Here is a 23,068-nt window from a genome sequence, read left to right as displayed (position 1 = left end):
TCTTTATTCTGCTCTGCAGTAGTTACTTCCACTATTTTATCTTGCAGGTCATTTATCCGTTCTTCTGCCTCAGTTATTCTGCTATTGATCCCATCTAGAGTATCTTTCATTTCATTTATTGTGTTGTTCTTCGTTTTTTGTTTCATCTTTAGTTCTTCTAGGTCCTTGTTAAATGTTTCTTGCATTTTGTCTATTCTATTTCCAAGATTTTGGATCATCTTTACTATCATTATTCTGAATTCTTTTTCAGGTAGACTGCCTATTTCCTCTTCATTTGTTATGTCTGGTGGGTTTTTATCTTGCTTCTTCATCTGCTGTGTGTTTTTCTGTCTTCTCATTTTGTTTATCTTACTGTGTTTTGGGTCCCCTGTTTTTAGGCTGCAGTTTCGTAGTTCCCATTGTTTTTGGTGTCTGTCCCCAGAGGCTAAGGTTGGTTCAGTGGGTTGTGTAGTCTTCCTGGTGAACGGGACTAGTGCCTGTGTTCTGGTGGATGAGGCTGGATCTTGTCTTTCTGGTGGGTAGGTCCACGTCTGGTGGTGTGTTTTGGGGTTTCTGTGGATTTGTTATGATTTTAGGCAGCCTCTCTGCTAATGGGTGGGGTTGTGTTCCTGTCTTGCTAGTTGTTTGGCACAGAATGTCCAGCACTGTAGCTTGCTGGTCGTTGAGTGAAGCTGGGTGCTGGTGTTGAGATGGAGATCTCTGGGAGATTTTCGCCGTTTGATATTATGTGGAGCTGGGAGGTCTCCTGTGGACCAGTGTCCTGAAGTTGGCTCTCCCACCTCAGAGGCACAGCACTGACTCCTGGCTGCAGCACCAAGAGCCTTTCATCCACATGGCTCAGAATAAAAGGGAGAAAAAGTAGAAAGAAAGAATTACTAGAAGGAAGGAAGGAAGGAAGAAAGGAAAGAAGGAAGGAAGGAAAGAAAGAAAGAAGGGAGGGAGGGAAGGAGGGAGGAAGGAAGGAAGGAAGGAGGGAAGTAAGGAAAAGAAGAGAAAGAAGGTAAAGTAAAATAAAAGAAAGTAAGATAAAATATAATAAAGTTATTAAAATAAAAAAATAATTAAGAGAAAATAAAAGAAATAATAATAAAAAAAGGACGGATAGAACCCTAGGACAAATGGTGGAAGCAAAGCTATACAAACAAAAATCTCACACAGAAGCATACACATACACACTCACAAAAAGAGGAGAAGGGGAAAAAATCATAAATCTTGCTCTCAAAGTCCACCTCCTTAAGTTGGGATGATTCGTTGTCTATTCATGTATTCCACAGATGCAGCGTACATCAAGTTGATTGTGGAGTTTTAATCTGCTGGTTCTCAGGCTGCTGGGAGAGATTTCCCTTTCTCTTCTTTGTTCTCACAGCTCCCGGGGCTCAGCTTTGGATTTGGCCCCGCCTCTGCATGTAGGTCGCCGGAGGGCAGCTGTTCTTCGCTCAGACAGGACAAGGTTAAAGGAGCCGCTGATTCGGGGGCTCTGGCTCACTCAGGCTGGGGAGAGGAAGGGGCACGGAGTGTGGGGCGAGCCTGCGGTGGCAGAGGCCGGCGTGATGTTGCACCAGCCTTAGGCGCGCCATGCGTTCTACCGGGGGAGTTGTCCCCGGATCCCGGGACCCTGGCAGTGGCGGGCTGCACAGCCTCCCCAGAAGGGGGGTGTGGAGAGTGACCTGTGCTCGCACACAGGCTTCTTCGTGGCGGCAGCAGCAGCCTTAGCGTCTCATGCCTGTCTCTGGCGTCCGTGCTTTTAGCCGCGCTCGCGCCCGTCTCTGGAGCTCCTTTAAGCAGTGCTCTTAATCCCCTGTCCTCGCACACCAGGAAAAAAAAGAGGGAAGAAAAAGTCTCTTGCCTCTTCGGCAGCTCCAGACCTTTTCCTGGACTCGCTCCTGGCTAGCCGTGGCGCACTAACTCCCTGCAGGCTGTGTTCACGCCGCCAACCCCAGTCCTCTCCCGGCGCTCCGACTGAAGCCCGAGCCTCAGCTCCCAGCCCTGCCCGCCCTGGCGGGTGAGCAGATAAGCCTCTTGGGCTGGTGAGTGCCGGTCGGCAGCAGTCCTCTGTGCGGGAATCTCTCCGCTTTGCCCTCCGTACCCCTGTTGCTGTGCTGTCCTCTGCGGCTCAGAAGCTCCCCCCCTCCGCCACCTGCAGTTTCCGCCCGCGAAGGGGCTTCCCAGTGTGTGGAAACCTTTCCTCCTTCACGGCTCCCTCCCACTGTTGCAGGTCCCCTTCCTATCATTTTGTCTCTGTTTATTCTTTTTTCTTTTGCCCTACCCAGGTACGTGGGGGGTTTCTTGCCTTTTGGGAGGTCTGAGGTCTTCTGCCAGCGCTCAGTAGGTGTTCTGTAGGAGTTGTTCCATGTGTAGATGTATTTCTGGTGTATCTGTGGGGAGGAAGGTGATCTCTACATTTTACTCTTCCGCCATCTTCCCGGAAGCCTACTCCTCTAAGAGTTTTATAGTGTCCAGTCTTACATTTAGGTCTCTAATCCATTTGGAGTTTATTTTTGTGTATAGTGTTAGGGAGTGTTCTAATTTCATTCTTTTACATGTAGCTGTCCAGTTTTCCCAGCACCACTTACTGAAGAGACTGTCTTTTCTCCATTGTATATCCTTGCCTCCTTTGTCATAGATTAGTTGACCATAGGTGCGTGGGTTTATTTCTGGACTTTCTATCCTGTTCCATTGATCTATATTTCTGTTTTTGTGCCAGTACCATACTGTCTTGATTACTGTAGCTTTGTAGTATAGTCTGAAGTCAGGGAGTCTGATTCCTCCAGCTCCGTTTTTTTCCCTCAAGACTGCTTTTGCTATTTGGGGTCTTTTGTGTCTCCATACAAATTTTAAGATTTTTTGTTCTAGCTCTGTAAAAAATGCCATTGGTAATTTGATAGGGAGCGCATTGAATCTGTAGATTGCTTTGGGTAGTATAGTCATTTTCACAATATTGATTCTTCCAATCCAAGAAAATAGTATATCTCTCCATCTGTTGGTATCTTTAATTTCTTTCAACAGTGTCTTATAGTTTTCTGCATACAGGTCTTTTGTCTCCCTAGGTAGGTTTATTCCTAGGTATTTTATTCTTTTTGTTGCAATGGTAAATGGGAGTGTTTCCTTAATTTCTCTTTCAGATTTTTCACCATTAGTGAATAGGAATGTAAGAGATTTCTGTGCATTAATTTTGTATCCTGCAATTTTACCAAATTCATTGATTAGCTCTAGTAGTTTTCTGGTGGCATCTTTAGGATTCTCTATGTATAGTATCATATCATCTGCAAACAGTGACAGTTTTACTTCTTTTTTCCAATTTGGTTCCTTTTATTTCTTTTTCTTCTCTGATTGCCATGACTAGGACTTCCAAAACTATGTTGAATAATAGTGGCGAAAAATAAAAAATAGTGGCGAGAGTGGACATCCTTGTCTTGTTCCTGATCTTAGAGGAAATGCTTTCAGTTTTTTACCATTGAGAATGATGTTTGCTGTGGGTTGGTCATATATGGCCTTTATTATGTTGAGGTAGCTTCCATCTGTGCCCACTTTCTGGAGAGTTTTTATCATAAATGGGTGTTGAATTTTGTCAAAAGCTTTTTCTGCATCTATTGAGATGATCATATGGTTTTTCTTCTTCAATTTGTTAATATGGTGTATCACATTGATTGATTTGCATATATTGAAGGATCTTTGCATCCCTGGGATAAATCCCACTTGATCATGGTGTATGATCCTTTTAATGTGTTGTTGGATTCTGTTTGCTAGTATCTTGTTGAGGATTTTTGCATCTGTAGTCATCAGTGATATTGGTCTGTAATTTTCTTCTTTTGTAGTATCTTTGTCTGGTTTTTGTATCAGGGTGATGGTGGCCTCATAAAATGAGTTTGGGAGTGTTCCCTCTGCAGTTTTTTGGAAGAGTTTGAGAAGGATGGGTGTTAGCTCTTCTCTAAATGGTTGATATAATTCACCTGTGAAGCCATCTGGTCCTGGACTTTTGTTTGTCGGAAGATTTTTTTTAATTAATTAATTTTATTTTATTATTTATTTTTGGATGCGTTGGGTGTTCGTTACTGCATGTGGTCTTTCTCTAGTTGCAGCGAGTGGGGGCTACTCTTTGTTGCGGTGTGCGGGTTTCTCATTGCGGTGGCTTCTCTTTTTGCAGATCATGGGCTCTAGGTGCGTGGGCTTCAGTCGCTGTGGTACATGGACTCAGTAGTTGTGGCTCTCAGGCTCTGGAGCATAGGCTCAATAGTTTTGGCGCATGGGCTTAGTTGCTCCGCGGCATGTGGGATCTTCCCAGACCAGGGGTCGAACCTGTGTCCCCTGCATTGGCAGGCGGTTTCTTAACCACTGCACCACCAGGGAAGCCCTGTTGGAAGATATTTAATCACAGTTTCAATTTCATTACTTATGATTGGTCTGTTCATATTTCTTCCTGGTTCAGTCTTAGAAGGTTATACCTCTCTAAGAATTTCTCCGTTTCTTCCAGGTTGTCCATTTTATTGGTGTAGAGTAGCTTGTAGTGGTCTTAGTATGGTTTGTATTTCTGCGGTGTCTGTTGTAACTTCTCCTTTTTCATTTGTAGTTTTATTGATTTGAGTCCTCTCCCTCTTTTTCTTGATGAGTCTGGCTAATGGTTTATCAATTTTGTTTATCTTCTCAAAGAACCAGCTTTTAGTTTTATTGATCTTTGCTGTTGTTTTCTATTTCATTTATTTCTGCTCTGATCTTTATGATTTCTTTCCTTCTGCTAACCCTGGGTTTTGTTTGTTCTTCTTTCTCTAGTTCCTTTAGGTGTAAGTTTAGGTTGTTTGTTTGGGATTTTTCTTGTTTCTTGAGGTAGCCTTGTATAGCTATAAACTTCCCTCTTAGAACTGCTTTTGCTGCATCCCATTGGTTTTGGATTGTAGTCTTTTCATTATCATTTTTCTCTAGGTATTTTTTGACTTCCTCTTTGATTTCGTCAGTGATCTCTTGGTTATTTAGTAACGTATTGTTTAGCCTCTATGTGTTTGTGTTTTTTACGGGTTTTTTCCCTGTAATTGATTTCTAATCTCATAGTGTTGTGGTTAGAAGAGATGCTTGATATGATTTCAATTTTCTTAAATTTACTGAGGCTTGATTTGTGACCCACAATGTGACCTATCCTGGAGAATGTTCCATGCGCACTTGAGAAGAAAGTGTAATCTGCTGTTTTTGGATGGAATGTCCTATAAATATCAATTAAATCTATTTGGTCTGTTGTGTCATTTTAAGCTTGTGTGTCCTTATTAATTTTCTGTCTGGATGATCTGTCCATTGGTATAAGTGAGGGGTTAAAGTCCCCCACTATTATTGTGTTACTGTCGATTTCTTCTTTTATAGCTGTTAGCAGTTGCCTTATGTATTGAGGTGCTCCTGTGATGGGTGCATATATATTTATAATGTTATATCTTCTTGGATTGATCCCTTGATCATTATGTAGCGTCCTTCTTTGTCTCTTGTAATAGTCTTTATTTTAAAGTCTGTTTTATCTGATATGAGTATTGTGACTCCACCTTTCTTTTGATTTCTGTTTACATGGAATATCTTTTCCATCCCCTCACTTTCAGTCTGAATGTGTCGCTAGGTCTGAAGTGGGTCTCTTGTAACAGCATATGTATGGGTCTTGTTTTGTATCCATTCAGCAAGCCTGTGTCTTTTGGTTGGAGCATTTAATCCATTCACGTTTAAGGTAATTATCACTATGTATGTTCCTATTACCATTTTCTTAATTGTTTTGGGTTTGTTTCTTAGGTCCTTTTCTTCTCTTGTGTTTCCCACTTAGAGAAGTTCCTTTAGCATTTGTTGTAGAGCTGGTTTGGTGGTACTGAATTCTCTTAGCTTTTGGTTGTCTGTAAAGCTTTTGATTTCTCCATCAAATCTTAATGAGATCCTTGGCGGGTAGAATGATCTTGGTTGTAGGTTCTTCCCTTTCATCACCTTAAGTATGTCATGCCACTCCCTTCTGGCTTGTAGAGTTTCTGCTGAGAAATCAGCTGTTCACCTTATGGGAGTTCCCTTGTATGTTATTTGTCGTTTTTCCCTTGCTGCTTTCAATAATTTTTCTTTGTCTTTAATTTTTGCCAATTTGATTACTGTGTGTCTCGGCGTGTTTCTCCTTGGGTTTATCTTGTATGGGACTCTCTGCACTTCCTGGAGTTGGGTGGCTATTTCCTTTCCCATGTTAGGGAAGTTTTAGTCTATAATCTCTTCAAATATTTTCTCAGGTCCTTTCTGTCTCTCTTCTCCTTCTGGGACCCCTATAGTGTGAACACTGTTTTGTTTAATATTGTCCCAGAGGTCTCTTAGGCTGTCTTCATTTCTTTTCATTCTTTTTTCTTTATTCTTTTCCGCAGCAGTGAATTCCACCATTCTGTCTTCCAGGTCACTTATCTGTTCTTCTGCCTCTGTTATTCTGCTATTGATTCCTTCTAGTGTATTTTTCATTTCAGTTATTGTATTGTTCATCTCTGTTTGTTTGTTCTTTAATTCTTCTAGGTTGTTGTTAAACATTTCATGCATCTTCTCGATCGTTGCCTCCATTCTTTTTCCGAGGTCCTGGATCATCTTCACTATCATTATTCTGAATTCTTTTTCTGGAAGGTTGCCTATCTCCACTTCATTTAGTTGTCTTTCTCTGGTTTTATCTTGTTCCTTCATCTGGTACATAGGCCTCTGCCTTTTCATTTTGTCTATATTTCTGTGAATGTGGCTTCTGTTCCACAGGCTGCAGGATTGTAGTTCTTCTTGCTTCTGCTGTCTGCCCTCTGGTGGATGAGGCTATCTAAGGGGCTTGTGCAAGTTTCCTAATGGGAGGGACTGGTGGTGGGTAGAGCTTGTTGTTGCTTTAGTGGGTAGAGCTCAGTAAATCTTTAATCTGCTTGTCTGCTGATGGGTGGGGCTGGGTTCCCTCCCTGTTGGTTAGTTGGCCTGAGGTGACCCAACACTGGAGCCTACCCAGGCTCCTTGGTGGGGCTAATGGCGGACTCTGGGGGGGCTCATGCCAAGGAGTACTTCCCAGAACTTCTGCTGCCAGTGTCCTTGTCCTCATGGTGAGACATAGCCACCGCCCACCTCTGCAGGAGACCTTCCAACACTAGCAGGTAGGTCTGGTTCAGTCTCCTATGAGGTCACTGCTCTTTCCCACTGGCTCCTGATGTGCACACTACTTTGTGTGTGCCCTCCAAGAGTGGAGTCTCTTTTTCCTCCAGTCCTGTCAAAGTCCTGCAATCAAATCCTGCTAGCCTTCAAAGTCTGATTCTCTAGGAATTCCTCCTCCCCTTGCCAGACCCCCAGGTTGGGAAGCCTGACGTGGGGCTCAGAACCTTCACTCCAGTGGGTGGACTTCTGTGGTATAAGTGTTCTCCAGTTTGTGAGTCACCCACCCAGCAGTTAGGGGATTTAATTTTATTGTGATTGCGCCCCTCCTACTATCTCATTGTGGCTTTTCCTTTGTCTTTTGATGTGGGGTATCTTTTTCATGAATTCCAGTGTCTTCCTGTCGATGATTGTTCAGCAGTTAGTTGTGACTCTGTTGTTCTTGCAAGAGGGAATGAGAGCACATCCTTCTACTCTGCCATCTTGAACCAATCTCCATATTACCAGTATTGCTTTAATATTTTAAATATTATTTTTCTGTTAGTCACAGATTGCATTTTCATGTAATTTAAAAGTAGGATTCTGTTTCTCACATTTGTATCTGATTGACAGACTCTCTCAGTTTACTGTAATCCCCGAACACATAGCACATTATCATCTAGATAGTAGGTTGCTTCAGGGATTGTGTCTGTGGTAATTTTAGATTTGTCTTTATTGGTTTTCTCAGTCAGCCTGCCTTTACTTCTGAGAGAAGGAAACCCAGTGCTTGTTTTTGAGTTTGTCATTCAGTAGGTTGAAAACTGAGGAACTCAGGCATCAAGTATTCATGTAGGCATTGATGCTTTGGGATCCTGGAGAAATTATTTAACCTCTTCTTTTGCCTTTGACCTAAGCTGCATTTGTAGGCTTATCAGTAAGAATCTTCTGCACTAGAGAATTTGTCTCCATTCTTGAATTTTACTCAGTGAAGACTGTGACACTGTCTTTTTACCTATAATTATACTTAGCTGGAAAAAGTCTTCTCTTGATCTATGTGTAATGATATTTCTGAACTTAATGTGATATGTCACTGAAATACTACCAGAATGTCACTACCCTCTGTTCTCTCCTCCTATCCTCCTTTAAAAAAATTGGCTGTTGAGGTTAGGAATCAGAGAAGGAAATCTGGAAAAAATTTCCTTTCATTTTAAATGTTGGCCAGAAGCCATTGGAAAATGAGCAATGCACTTCTACCATATATTGTCAGCTTTTAAGAATGTTCCTGAAGACTCTTCTGTTGGCTGCTGCTATGAGTCTATTATGATAAATGCTTGTAAGTGCTTTGCTGGTCTTATTTTCAAAATCAGGTCGAGCTCTGATTTTGTGGACATTCAAAATGTTTAATAAGCACTACAGAGAGGATCATTTTATGGCAAAGTAGAGGAATAGCTATGTGTGCAGTGAAAATAATGTTTATTGCGAGTATGTGACATTGTGGTGGGCATTTTATGTGAATAATCTTTTTCAATCTTCAGAAAAACCTAAATGGTCTCTCTTACCCCTAGTTTTCAGAAGAGGAAAAACTTAAGCATAAAGAAGTTAATTTGCATAACTTATAATTAAATCAATATTAATTAAATTACAGCTTAATTACAATTATATATAACTAAATATTAATTTGAAGAGAAGAGAGTTACATTTTTATTACTTAGTATAGGATGTAATTTTTTTGAGTTTCATAGCTGTGGCTTAACTTTTTAAAAAATTGGCATATGGTAGAAAGGATAAAATTTCCTGAATTAGAAATGAATGAAAATAAATAAGTGCAAGATTGTATTTTCCTGTGTCTTTGGTTAAATCAGTTCATTTCTGCCTCAAGTTCCTTTGTATACAAATTGAACGTTGCTTTCTTATTTCATTGAATAAATTGTTTATTGCTGGACTTTGGAGATTGAAAGCTTAAGGAAATATAGTATTATAAAATTACAAAGTATGTCTCAGAGTTGCTGATCATTCCTTAGTAAGCATATTTGATGCCAAATTATTGTTCTGAAAACAAGGAGTCAGACAAAATCTTTTTCTTTCCAGTATTTGGGTTCGTTTTGTTGAATTGTGACTCTTTCTTGAAAAGACATTTGGATTTAGCAGATGAGGTAAAGCTTTGCTTATTTTATAATAGTGTAATGGAGAGCGGGCTAAAGAAGACGCAATTACACATTTTGAAAAGCTCTTTGAAATCCTAGAAGAAAGGAAATCATCTGTTTTGAAGGCAATTGATGCTTCTAAGAAACTAAGATTAGACAAATTTCAGACTCAAATGGAAGAGTATCAGGGGCTGCTAGAGAACAACGGACTCGTGGGATACGCTCAAGAAGTGCTGAAGGAGACAGATCAGTCTTGCTTTGTTCAGACCGCAAAACAGCTCCACCTCAGGTATTTAACTTTGAACTGACAGTCTCTCTAGCAGTGTCATTAAATGCTGCTTTATGTTTCAGCTGTAGCTCTGAGTGGTTCAGAATGCTGTGTTTTGTGCAGTATCTCTTGCTTCACTCTTAACTTGAATGTTGAGTGAAGTTTTCTTTTGTTAATCTCATTGAAAATACTTAGTCTGATTTGCCTTTTTAAAGAATCATTTTTGTGTAAAATATTTTATGTCTGTCTGTAGAATACAGAAAGCTACAGAATCTTTGAAGAGCTTTAGACCTGCGGCTCAGACTTCTTTTGAAGACTATGTTGTTAATACATCTAAACAAACAGAACTTCTTGGAGAATTGTCCTTTTTCTCTAGTGGTGAGTTTTAGTAACAGCATACCTTCACTTTTTTAGTTTGAATTCACATTGTGTAGGAGAAACACAAATTCTCTTTAGTTTGACATTATAATGCAGCATCTCAGTTGCCCAGACCATCATATGCTAAAATCATATGCCATTTATGTTTTTATAACCAAGTTTTTATGCACAGAAGCTAGATTCTTTTGGTTTGTATGTTTTTAAACATTGTGTGAATGGCACCACATTGTATGTATCTTTTTTTGTAATTTGTTTTTTTGAGAAATTAAGTTTAATATAAATATTTGTTAATACATGAAATTCTGGTTTATAGCTATATGTTAACTTTACAGTATTCCATTATGTTAGTAAGTTTCCCACTGAGAGACAGTCTGTTCCTGTTTTCTTTTCTGTTGTAAGCAACGCTCTGTTGAACATCTTTGTCAGTGTTTCTTTGTGCGTGTGTATGAGTTTCCCTAGGGCAGAAACCTAGAAATGATATCTCCAGGCTAAAAATGACTCTAAGATGTTTAAGTGTTTACATTGTTGTATGAGTTTGCTAGGGCTGCCAAAACTAAATACCACAGACTGGGTGACATAACAGAAATTTAATTTCACAGGATTCTGGCAGTAAAAGGTTTTATTTATTTATTTATCTGTCTATCTATCTATCACACCTTGGGGCTTGTGGGATCTTAGTTCCCCATCTATCTATCTCTCTAATCTATCTATCTATCAATCACACCTTGGGGCTTTTGGTGATATTAGTTTCCCGACCAGGGATCAAACCCAGGTCCTTGGCAGTAAAAGCCCACATCTTAACCACTGGACCGCCAGGGAATTCCCTTAGGATTCTGGAGGCTAGAAGTCTGAGATGAAGGTGTCGCCAGGGTTGGTTTCTTCTGAGGTCTCTCTCCTAGGTGTGCACATAGCCGTCTTCTCGTGTCTTCATGTGGTCTTCCCTCTATATATGTCTGAGTCCAAATTTCGTCTTATAAGGACTCCAGTCCTATTAGTCATAGTAGACTAGGGTCCACCTTAACGACCTGATTTTAACTGTGTTACTTCTTTAAAGACCCTCTCTCCAAATAAAGGCACATTCTGAGGTACTAGGGCCTACAACTTCAACATACGAGTTTTAGGGCGGGCAACTCAGCCCCTCACATTTGGTTGTGTTTGTGTTCTGCTGCTCCCCAGCAGGGAGGTCTACCTTTCCTTTTTTCTTCTCACGTTGTTCATCTCCCTCAGATTTCTCTTCTAATAATGGTGAACAATTACAGTCCTTGGAAAAGTACACTTATAGTTTAATTACTGTACAGGTATGGATATATAGATTTGTATTCAGTCAGAGGAAATTTGTCTTGTTTAAAAGTTAAACACGCTGAAGGATTATTACTATGACCACCTTTCTCTTCCAATCAATACCTGTATCTCTGTCAGGTATATACTTTTCTTGTCTATTATGATGATCTTGTTTTTCCAAATATGTGGTGATATTTGAAATGCTGATTCTATTTCATATACTGTACTTTCTTCTTTTTCCAAAATGTATACTTGAATTGTTTTTTATATACATGCTAGTTTACTTAGGAGTACCAGGTCCTCCCTTCCCTGGGGGTCCCCAAACAGTCTTTGGAAAAAGGAAGTTGAGTGTGGGTAATCTCGGATTATACCAGTGCATAACGAAGGACCAGTAAAACGGGTGGGTCAGAATGGAAAGCTGCTGGTCACCCAGCTTCCTGCTGATGGATGCTCTTCTCATTTTTTCCTGCATGCACGTAGAGCATTCCAGTCATGTTATTCTTTAACTAGCTTTTCTTTTTTAACTTTAAAATGTAGTTTGGATGACTTTTCAGATCCCATGGCTGCATAACATTCAGTTGCACAAATGCACACGTAGACATACTTATGCTGTACATTGCTTGTACATAGCTGGAGGATAAGGAGAAGAGGGAGACTTCTGCTTTTCATTTCATGTATTTCTCTGTGATTTGATATAAATATGTGTTTATTTATGTGTGTGTGTGCATGTGTAACTCCTATAGCTTATTTTTACCATATGACCAAAGCAGTTAAGCTGTTTGGAATTTATTCTATGGAAAAGATTATGAATATGCACAAAGATTTAGCTGTGATATTTTAAACATTGTATTTTTAGTGAAAAATTGGAAACATGTTTCTGAAAATAGTTAAATGTTGCTACAGTGGAATGCCACTGGAAGAAAAACACTGGCAGGAGCTACACAAAATTATTGTAGTGATAATCTTTGAGTTACTTAATTTGTGTGTGTTTTATGTAGTTTCTGATTTTCTTAAAAAAATACGTATCTTGTTTATACCAAGAAAAAGTCATTTAAGTTGCTTTGCCAGACTTCCCTGGTGGTCCAGTGGTTAAGACTCCATGCTCCCAATGCAGGGGGCCCAGGTTCGATCCCTGGTCAGGGAACTGAATCCCACATGACACAACTAGGAGTCCGCATGCTGCAACTAAAGATCCTGCACGCTGTAACGAAGATCCCGCATGGGGCAACGAAGATCCCGCATGCCCAACTAAGACCCGGTGCAGCCAAATAAATAAATAAATAAATTTTAAAATAAATAAATAAGTTGCTTTGCAACTCTGTGGAAGATAATATGAAAGAAAACTATATAATGTTTTATTGAAGTTTGTTTATTATTATACTGACCAAACTTAGATTTAAAAATATTTATTAAAATAATTTTTAGGAGGACACATAAATTTCAAGTCTAGGGTTGTTATTCAGTAGATGGAAATTGAAGAGTATGTGGTTAAAAATTTTAATTTATGGTGTTTCAGAATTAATATGTAAAGCTAAAATTGAGTTTTACTTATTTTGTCTGTCTTATTTTTCAGTCTTCTTTCCCCTTTCAGTTATAAACATAAATATACCTTTTAAAATCTCAATTTACTTTCCTTTTTAAATTTTATTATGATAAAACTTACCGTGAGATCTAGCCTCTATATCTGGTATACAATACAGTATTGTTGTCTACAGACACAAGTTGTACAGCACATCTCTAGAGCTTATTCATCTTGCTTAACTGAAACTTTATGCCTGTTGATTAATAAGCGCCCATTTCTCCCTGCTCCTCAGCCCCTGGTAACCACCATTCCAGTCTTTGATTTTATGAATTTGGCTACTTTAGATACCTCACGAAAGTGGAATCACGCAGTCAGCATTTGTTTTTCTATGTCTCACTTATTTCACTTAGCATGTCCTCAAAGTCCAACATCCTGTTGTATTTGCAGGATTTATTCTTTTTCTTATACACAGTATAATAAATGTAGAAAGTTCTTGAACAGCAGAGAAATCCTTTATTGTCAATAAATCATTTTTACTGAGGAAAAATGAAGGTTCTGAAATAATATTTTAACATTGTTTTCTATTTCATAATTCTTTCAGGCATAGATGTGCCAGAGATCAATGAGGAACAGAGCAAAGTTTATAACAATGCTTTGATAAATTGGCACCATCCAGAAAAGGATAAAGCTGATAGCTATGTCCTCGAATACCGGAAGATTAATAGAGATGAAGAAATGTTGTCTTGGAATGAGATAGAAGTGTGTGGCACAAGTAAAGTCATTTCCGATCTTGAAAGTAATTGTAACTATGCTTTCAGAGTAAGAGCCTACAAGGGTTCAATCTGCAGTCCTTGCAGCAGGGAATTGATTCTTCATACTCCTCCAGCTCCAGGTATTGTGAATAGTGGGAATAAGAAAAGCATAGAGTTGGAAAAGACTGTGATAAAAAATAAACCAGTTAATGTGTCCATGCAGACCTACATTAAAACCACCTCTCATCTGTAAAATACTCTAGAAAAGTAGATTCCATACCCAGCTAGGATTTAGAAATAGACTGAATACTTGAATTTCACCATCTAGGCTGAGAACAGGATTAGATTTCTGACTGACATCAGATACAGAAAAAACATGACATTTGAGTGAGCAGGGCTATTAATTTGGGATTAAAATAGCATAAATGCTTGCTTACAAGTATTAAATAGTATAATTCTGTATTTTTGATCAGTTTATAGAAATCTCTATTAACATAGACTCTAGGCAGATATTTAAAAAATTTATTGGTACAACAATGGGAAGAATAATTTTAATTTACCTAATTCTGACTTGTCTGGCTTTTCTAACTCAGTGATTACGAGCACATGGGGATGGAAGGCAGTTATTAGAACCACATGGATAGCTTTTTCCTACACTAAAAGCTCCTCCTGCCCAGCAATCTTCCCTCCCCTTTCCAAGTTAATAACCACTGATACTACTTAAACAACACCTGTAAATTTTTATAGAATGAGAATGACTTACAGGTTAAGTTGATGTTCACTACAGTGTCTCCGTGGGTAAGGGACATTTAGAACCAAAGTTGTGCTCATCCTGGTGAGCAGGAAATCATTGTGCCCAGTTGGTCACGGCCTCAGAGATTCCTTTATTTGGCTTTTAGACCTCATTGCTCCTGCCCATTGTTAGTGGCTTATGTACCTATATTTTGTGCACTCTGCCCATCCTTCCCTTTTTGTCCAGAGTGTACTATTCACTCTGTTTTTCATGTACATTGTGGCTAATTAAAAAGAAATACAAATAAATAGGGTTGCCTCAAATTATTTTTCTTGAATTTTAATAAAATCCAAAAGAGAGTTTTAGGATCCATTTGCAAGTATTAAGTAAATATTTTACTGTTTATGCAGTTTCCGCTTTCTCTTCTAGTCTCTGACTGAAATTGGAAGAAAAAGGAAACCTGAAAGTAGCTACTGTTTTCAGTGACAAAGTGAAGGGGGATGGAGGAAAGGAAACGTTAAAAACTGTGTTTCTTTTCTCCAAGAGAAACCACATGAATAGGGTGACCGTTTGAATTTATTTTGCAAACTGGGAGACTTTTGAGATTGAGAGACAGTGTGAATTGCCATGCCAGGGCAATAGGCATTACCAGGAAGACTGGTCAAATCACATATGGAGAATAGTTTTAGCTTGTTAGCAGACAGTTTTTTACAATTGTGGTATTGTATAGTTAAAATTTGCCATTTTAACCATTTTTACAGATCAGTGGCATTAAGTACATTCAACAGTGTTGTGCAGCCATCACCAGTCACAATCTCTGGAACTTTTTCATTTTTCCAAACTGACACTCTATGCCCATTAAACAGTAACTCCCCATCCACCCTTCCCCCAGAGCTTGGTAACCTTTATTCTACCTCTGCCTCTATGAATTTGCCTATTCTAAGTACCTCATGTGAATGGATTCACATAATCCTTTTGTGACTGGCTTATTTCAAGGTTCATGCATGTTGTAGCATGTATCAGAATTTCCTTGCTTTTTTAGGCTGAATAGTATTCCATTGTACGTATATACCACATTTTCTTTATCTATTCATCTATTGATGGGCGTTTGGAATGTTTCCACTTTGGGGGCTAGCAGCCACCAAATGTTAGGCTTAATGGGTTTAAGTTGATAGAAGAGTAGTGTTATTGAAACAGGAGGGAAGGGGCAGGGCACAACCTTTAAAAGAAAGATGTAGCCATAGTACATGAAGAAAACTAGTGAGAACCAACTAGGTCCAAGATGGCGGAAGATTCGACTTCCAGTAGACCTTGAGCCTCATACACTCATTGTAATACATTAGCATGTTAATGACACATCTGCTAGCACCATGACAGTTTTGAGGCCAACCATAAAAGGTCAAGAAGTGGGTGGTAACACACCACTGTAAAGCAATTATACTCCAATAAAGATGCTAAAAAAAAAAAAAAAAAGTGAGTGGTAGCCCAATTCCTGGCTATCCCCGCCCCTTCCCCAAAATAATTGGAATAATCCTCCTACTCATTAGCTTATGAAATTATCCAGCCCATAAAAACTAACCACTAAACTATTTCGAGGCCTCTTGCTTCTTGTCTTCCAAGGTGGCCCACGCTCTGTCTGTGGAATGTGTTTCTCCCACGGCTTCTTGCCCTCCAAGATGGACCACACTCTGTGGAGTGTGTTTCTCCCAAGGCTTCTTGCCTTCCAAGATGGACCACACTCTGTCTGTGGAGTGTGTTTCTCTCTAAATAAATCCACTTCTTGAATTTGGAATTCTCCAAATTCTTTCGCGAGGAAGAAAGAACGTTAAATTCACCGGCAACATTATCTCCATTCTGTAGTTGAGGAAATCAAAGTTTAGGTTAAACTCTAGTTAAATGCTTGAGCCAGGCATCAAACCCAGGTCTCTCTGAACCCAAAGCCTGTGCTTTTTTTTTTAACACTGTACACTGTTTCTCATGTCTGCCATCTTGATTGATAAGGAAAAGACCTTATTAAAATTGCTAATAGTTTCCATATTTATAAAATTTGGAATAAAATTTTAATAAAATACACAGATATTTTTGAAAATGTATAGCCGCTTATTTTAGGGATAAAAGGACAGATTCAAGAGTGTAAAATACTTAGGATAGATTTGCTATATCTATTCCAAGGAACTGCATTCATAAATTTCTCATGCATTTAAAATGTTTCTTCTGCTTTGAAATTTCTGAAGATTTTCAGGTACAGAGAATTTACTGGAAATTATTTCTAAGTTGGGGTTTTGTTTTGTCATAGTTTGTGTAGGGTAGAATGAGATATTCCTCTTCCTGTATCTTTTTAGTAATTTCTATTTGAAAAACCTGTTAAATTTAACCATAGATTGTAGAAATGCTAACAATTTGCAGACTAATTTTCTGCTCTGTTTACAGTTTTCAGTTTCCTTTTTGATGAAAAATGCGGCTACAATAATGAACACCTCTTGCTGAACTTGAAGAGAGACCATGTAGAGAGCAGAGCTGGATTTAATCTTCTGCTTGCTGCAGAGCGGATCCAAGTGGGTTACTACACAAGCTTAGACTACATCATTGGAGATGTTGGAATCACAAAAGGGAAGCACTTTTGGGCCTTCCGTGTAGAACCATATTCATACCTGGTAAAAGTGGGAGTTGCTTCCAGTGATAAACTACAAGAATGGCTCCGGACTCCCCGGGATACAGTTAGTCCAAGGTAGATTCTTCTACTGATAATTCTTTAGTTCTTTAGGAAGTAAACATCCTGGTTTAGCAAAGGTGAGACTGAAAATAGACTTGGATTTACTTGTTGCATTTAGAGTATTTAGTGTTTAGAGTATACATTTCTTAGACTCAGGTGTTTTGGCTGTGCTTATGTAGCTAGCTGGCTAAGAAAAGGAGTCAGGCTGTGTTGTATTCACACAGTGAATAATGAGATTCAGCAGTTAATTTCTCATGCTGTGAGGAAGTAAGTCTGTTTTGGGTACACCTCTTGATTATGATATAGCTTCGCAATTTAGAATTTTCAAAGTCTTTCAATCAGGTACCTTAATGATGTGATAAAATTGCATAAATAGTGAAATGCCTCTAAATGCCATATTTCACAATTGATATTAAGTTGTTCTTTTGTTAAAGGATACAATTCTTTAAACTGTCCCGTAAGTACTTACAAAATTGGGTCATGGTAAACGTGTTTCCATGGCAGAGAATTCCAGTTTCTTGAGTTTGACTACTTAATGGAGACTGTACAGTTTATTTTTGTTAGATGGTATAGTGTGCACTAGTCCAGTCAAGTAATTTTTGACCATTTATGTCTACAGAAATCCCAGATTAACAATCTGAGTAATAGGAAAAACTTTTTGCACCAAGATGAGAAATTGAAATAACAGCGAAAATTGAAATAGGGAAATAGTCCCTTAAACATAGTGGCATGTCTACTTGGTAGATTATTATTAATAATGGTAAAAAAGTTTACAACATGAGAAATATTAGAAGTGAAAAGACCCGATTAAAGTTGTTGATGTAGTATTATCACAAATATATAAGAAGCAATCATGCATAGGGAAAAAATGGAAGGAACTTTGTATCAAAATTTTCTTCAAGGTGTTACTGTTTTATAATCAAGGGGGGAAGAAAAACCTTCATAATACTTGCTTGCATCATAGATCCATGTAGAGCTCCCAACCAGTAGATATAGTTCTTAGCAGGAGAATGAAACATGTTTTTTTCTCCTGCATTATTTTGCAGTGCCCATTTATTTTACTTAGTCTGATAATTCCTTGGATTAGGGGGCCTGTCTTGGTTTTTAATTGTTTTATATACGATTTTTGTGCTAGGAATATTTAATCTTTGTCAAGTCCCTTCAGTTCCCTTCCCCCTGTTTTATTTTTGTTAGGCCAAACTTAGTATTTTTAGGTTCTCAGATAATATAGGTAAAAATGGATGCTACTTAATGGCAGAATTTGGGGCTGAGTTTGTGGTGTAATTCTAAGTGGCAATGTGTAGTCCTTCTGTTTTTAATTGATTATGGTTTACCAGAAAGGTTTTGATGTACAATTGATTTTAATTTTAACTCAATATATACTATCTTGTGAAAATGTCTTGAAGCTACTTGAAAGCCTGTGCTGATACAGATAAGATTCTGCTTTGTCTGTCTGTGTTGCATTTTAGATACGAGCAAGACAGTGGGCATGACAGCGGAAGTGAGGATACCTGTTTTGATTCTTCACAACCCTTTACGTTAGTTACTATAGGCATGAAGAAATTTTTTATTCCCAAGTCACCTACTTCTTCTAATGAACCTGAAAACCGAGTTCTCCCCATGCCAACAAGTATAGGGGTTTTCCTCGACTATGATAAAGGCAAAGTGGGTTTCTATGATATGGATCACATGAAATGCCTTTATGAGCGCCAAGTGGACTGTTCGCATACTATGTACCCAGCATTTGCATTAATGGGCAGTGGAGGAATTCAGCTTGAAGAACCCATCACAGCAAAATATCTAGAATACCAAGAGACCATGTAGTTTAAGCATCTGATGTGACTTAGGATAAAAAATGTGAGCAAAATAATGCCTTGGTGTTAACCTTTGTAACTCATTACATATCATCTAAGTATCCTGTCGCCACACTTGTTTTTTGTGTATGTTTCTTCTTAAAACCAAAAGCCTAAACAGCCTTCCTGCCTTTTACAAACACCGGGAAAAAGGTACTTTTTCATAGTTAACACTGAAATGGTTAGCTGGATTATCTTTTTATGCACGGAAAATCTAATTTATTTATGTCAGCTTGTGTTGCTGATACTTACATTCCTGTTTCGGGGTTGCGGGAAGGGATACAAAAGTATTTATTGTGCTTCTTTTGTGTTTGGTTTTTCATTTTTGTATCATGTTTATGTCCTAAGAGAAGATATTTTTTAAATGCCTTCTGGATAGAAATTAGTACTAAGCATTGTGTTGTGCATTCATTTTTAATGGGAAAACAAAGGTATAGATAGGTAAAAAAAGGCCATAGAAACGGTAGTATATTTAAGTGAAAAATTATGTATTTAATATTCAGAATATATTGCCTGGAAAATGAATACTACTGTTTTGTTTTTTGAAGACCACAAACTGTATTCTTAAGGACATTTTTAAGAGTTCTCTTAGCTGTAATGCCCATACTTGCATGTGTAGGAAACATGGTTTCTTGCAGGAAACACAAAATTCTTGGCTAATATACGAAGCTTTTCACTTCATATGATTTTTTGGGAAATTTTTTTTCTTCAATTTTTTTTTAGTTCCTCTATGAAAATATTTGAGCTTATATCAAATAATTATTTTTCATAAATATTAGTGAAGATACACTGATAATTGTCATATACTTTTGCTTTCTTTTTGTGTCTTGTAATTTTCATTCTTTGGCACAAATATTATATATCAGATTGTTCTGGTTTATGTTCGCATGTTTGAAAAGTTCTTGATACATTTTTAGTGTCATTAAACATATTATAAAATGTGAAGTAACTATCTGGTCAGTTGTATGGCATTTTCTATGACTCATTGGTAGTAAGCATTTGTCATATAAGCAAGTAAAAATACAAATTTAATTGTTTAGGAATAATAATTAAAATCATAACGATTGTGTGTACCCTTTGTTAAAGTTAAAAGTTCTTTGAATTTGAAGAATCTCATTTTATCTAAATTTTATCTTCATTTTTGGAAGATTCTTTCTTGGGTGTTTTTATTTAAATTGGTTAGTTTTTTTTTAAGTTAGAGTATTCAGAAACTAGACTGTTAGGCATTTAACATTAATCATCTTGGAATTCTTTTGACATATTTTAATTGACTAAACAAAACTCTTAGATCTGTTTTTTTTTTTTTCTTTCTGGTTATATATATATATAAATGGAAATCTGCTATTCAGGTTGGTAGCACTAAATTAGCTTTCTTTTCCCGGACTGAGGTAGGAAATATCATGGAGAATTTCAGTGTTTAGTAAGCTTTGTTCCTTTCCCACCTATGAATAGCACTTTATGACATAGGGTGAACTAAACAAATATGCAGTGTTAACGTAGATCATTGTGCAATAAAGCTGCTAAAGTCACATGTGTGGTAAACTTCGATAGTGCCAAGCCTGTGAAGCACATATTATGTAGACATTTTAAATATAAAGCTTTAACAGGAATAGGAAAGCCACTTAAACATTGTATAGTTGCATATAAATTGTTCTCTTGGACTTCTTTCATTTTTAATAAAAGCTGAAAGTAAGTTAAGTATAATTATAGAAATCTACATTCCAGGAATTCTCTGTGTTTATATGGAAAATAAGAACAGTTTATGAAAAGATGTTTGACTGAATATATTAACTTAGAGCTAAAGTTCTATATAAAATTATTTTGGGCATTTACTAGCTTTAATTCTTGTGGAGATGATCATTAGAAAAGCGTAACATGAAACTAATTTACAGTTGACCCTTGCATAATGCAGGGGTTAGGGGTGTCCACCCTGCCTGCGGTTGAAAGTCCGAGTATAACTTTATGGTTGGCCCTCTGCATCCTCGGTTCTACATCTGAGGATCCAACCAACCGGGGGTTGTGTAGTACTGTAGAACATGTTTACTGAAAATAAATCCATGTATAAGTGGACCTATGCAGTTTAAACCTGTGTTGTAGAAGGATCAACTGTCTAAACTGATCCGTTTGTCTAATATTTCTTTTCTGATCCATAATAGGACAGATTTTGGTTTAGATGAGTGGCCCTTTAGTTCACATTCATACTCTTGGGTTATGGGGCTCTGGTAGTTAAGTTTGAATTGCAGTGAATTGTTACAAATGCTTGATGGGTCTTAATTTTAAAATAAATAAGAGTTGACTCATGCATATCCCTATGATACTGTATAATAACTTAATTCTCATATTCACAATTGCTTTCTTGAAAGTAGTAGGAATTAGAGCTACCTTTGGGGGATTGAACACCATCTGAGCCTGTTAAATCTTTGGACTAGTCCCCGTTATCTGATAGACCCTGACAGTGTATCCCATGTGGGAATATAATCAATTATTGGATTGCTACAGAAAACAATCGAGAACTAGTGTTATAGGCGGGAATATTCTTAAGAAATTATGTTCTACCAAACATTTACATTCATTTTAAATGAGTTTTACCTGCTTATGGGAATAACATCCCATAAGAGTTGGAGATTGTCTTGGGACTCTTTTGCTTTAAAAATTAAACTTGAAGGAATTTTTTTTTTAAGTTTGATTTGAAACCACGTCATTTCACACGAAGTCTTTAACTCCTGCTGTTATTAGACTCCATGCTGTACACTGGGTAAAAGGTGAACAAGACAGCCTAGTTAGGCTCCTACTTTTAGGAGCTTAATTTCTAGGAAAGAGAGATGATAAAAATGGAAGGGAATAAGAGAGTGCTTGAGGTGGGAGCTAATACTAGATTTGGTGGTCAGGGAAGCCCCTCTGAGCAGGGTGATAGGAGTTTGACACCTGATCTCTAAGGAGCCAGTATACAAAAGGGCTAAGTGAAGAACACATTAGGTATAGTGAACATGAAGTGCAAAAAGGCTTTGAGATCATGAATTGGTCAGAGTTCTGGCTGGTAATAGAATTACCCTAGCTGGTTCAATTGAAAAGAAGTTAAGAGTTGCTTAGAGATATGGGCAGCCTGAAAGGAAGAAACAAGCAGTGGTGAGAGGCTGGATAGACTAGCCACAGCCTAAAGCCATTACCGCCTCTAGAGCAAGGGGGTCAAGGGGAAATAGTGTTACTAGATCTCAGGGAGAGTGAGAACAGGAAGGAAGGGTTGCCATGGGATGCAGCGGTTGCCAAAGATGTGGTGCCCAAGACAGGGAGGGAGTCAGAAAGAAAGATCCTCCACCTGATCTGCTGGGGCTGCCTGTTGACCAAACCCAACTGGCAGCCAGCCAGCAAGCGCTCTCTAGAGATGCACACAGCAGGGATCATCTTCCTGGGGGCAGAGATGGGAAGGCAGGGATCTGGTGGTGGTTGTGCGGGTGGCGTAAGGGAGAATAACTGGCACAACTGGGGAGGAGTTTGGTGTATTTGAGGGAAATGAAGGGAGGCTATGGGCCATTGTGCTGGCTGGCTGCTTAAATGAGGGTATTTATAATATTCTGAAATGCTAAAACACATAAAAATGAAAGGAATGATTTTGATTCCTAAAGGGGTTAGAAAGCTAATGCACTTTTTCCTTTTAGCTTTTTTTTTTTTCTTTTTTTTAGTATTTCTCTTCCCCATTGGGCATTCTATGCTGAGATCATTCATCTTTGAGACTAATGGAGTTGCTTCTTTTCTGAGTTTGCCATCTCTTGTCGGAAATATCTTTGGATAGAGAAGAATAAGTGTTATGGTTAAGAAAAAAGTGCCCTTAAAGTTCTGGCCAGACTGATGCCTGCATGTAGAAGTAAGTTTGTAACATACTGTCAAAATAAAATTGAAATGTGCCATAAGTGAATTATATAGTCTGACTGCCTGTGGATAATAAAACATACTTTTTTTCCCTATATTCCTTTGTTTATCTTATCTGAACGCAGTGATTTGTTAGTTTTTCAAATGCCATACTGCATGCTTTTAGAAGACCTAAAAAAATTCCTTGGCTTTGTTTATGTTGGAATGTGGTTCAGATGAGTTTGAATCTATGCTCACTGGCCAGATCATATGACTGCTTCTGAAGATCTGGTTTCTTTTTTTCTAAGTCTTGGTCTCCTTAAAAGACCTTAAGTCTTTTAAGCACAGAGCTAACGTCCTTTGGAATAGTACACCTGTCATGTGTTATTCAGACTATTGGAGCAACATTGATTTTCTAACTTTCTTTCCTTGGTAGAGTGGTGAGTACTGTTAGCTGCTGTAAAAGTATTTTATCTCTTCTAAGTAATATCTATATAG

General features: G+C 38.1%; 1 protein-coding gene and 1 non-coding gene across 5 annotated transcripts in view; both read left to right on the top strand.

Annotated features, from left to right (window-relative positions):
- The window catches only part of TRIM36 (tripartite motif containing 36), a 52,842-nt gene extending 33,057 nt beyond the window's left edge, over positions 1–19,785 (top strand). For all 4 annotated transcript variants that reach the window (XM_067731460.1, XM_067731461.1, XM_067731463.1 and 1 more), the window contains 5 exons: positions 9,260–9,513; positions 9,746–9,870; positions 13,275–13,565; positions 16,589–16,886; positions 18,341–19,785. In XM_067731460.1, the coding sequence (XP_067587561.1) occupies positions 9,260–9,513; positions 9,746–9,870; positions 13,275–13,565; positions 16,589–16,886; positions 18,341–18,695 (1,323 nt within the window). In that variant the 3' untranslated portion in view covers positions 18,696–19,785. The remainder of the gene's footprint in view (positions 1–9,259; positions 9,514–9,745; positions 9,871–13,274; positions 13,566–16,588; positions 16,887–18,340) is intronic.
- On the top strand, positions 12,223–12,295 carry TRNAW-CCA (transfer RNA tryptophan (anticodon CCA)). The gene has a single exon. It is a non-coding gene; the product is annotated as a tRNA-Trp (tRNA).
- Positions 19,786–23,068: the final 3,283 nt, after the last annotated feature.

Source organism: Pseudorca crassidens, chromosome 3 (assembly GCF_039906515.1).
Source record: "Pseudorca crassidens isolate mPseCra1 chromosome 3, mPseCra1.hap1, whole genome shotgun sequence".
NCBI classification, from domain to species: domain Eukaryota; kingdom Metazoa; phylum Chordata; class Mammalia; order Artiodactyla; family Delphinidae; genus Pseudorca; species Pseudorca crassidens.
Note: the sequence above shows the minus strand (reverse complement) of the source record. Positions and strands in the feature narration are given on the sequence as shown.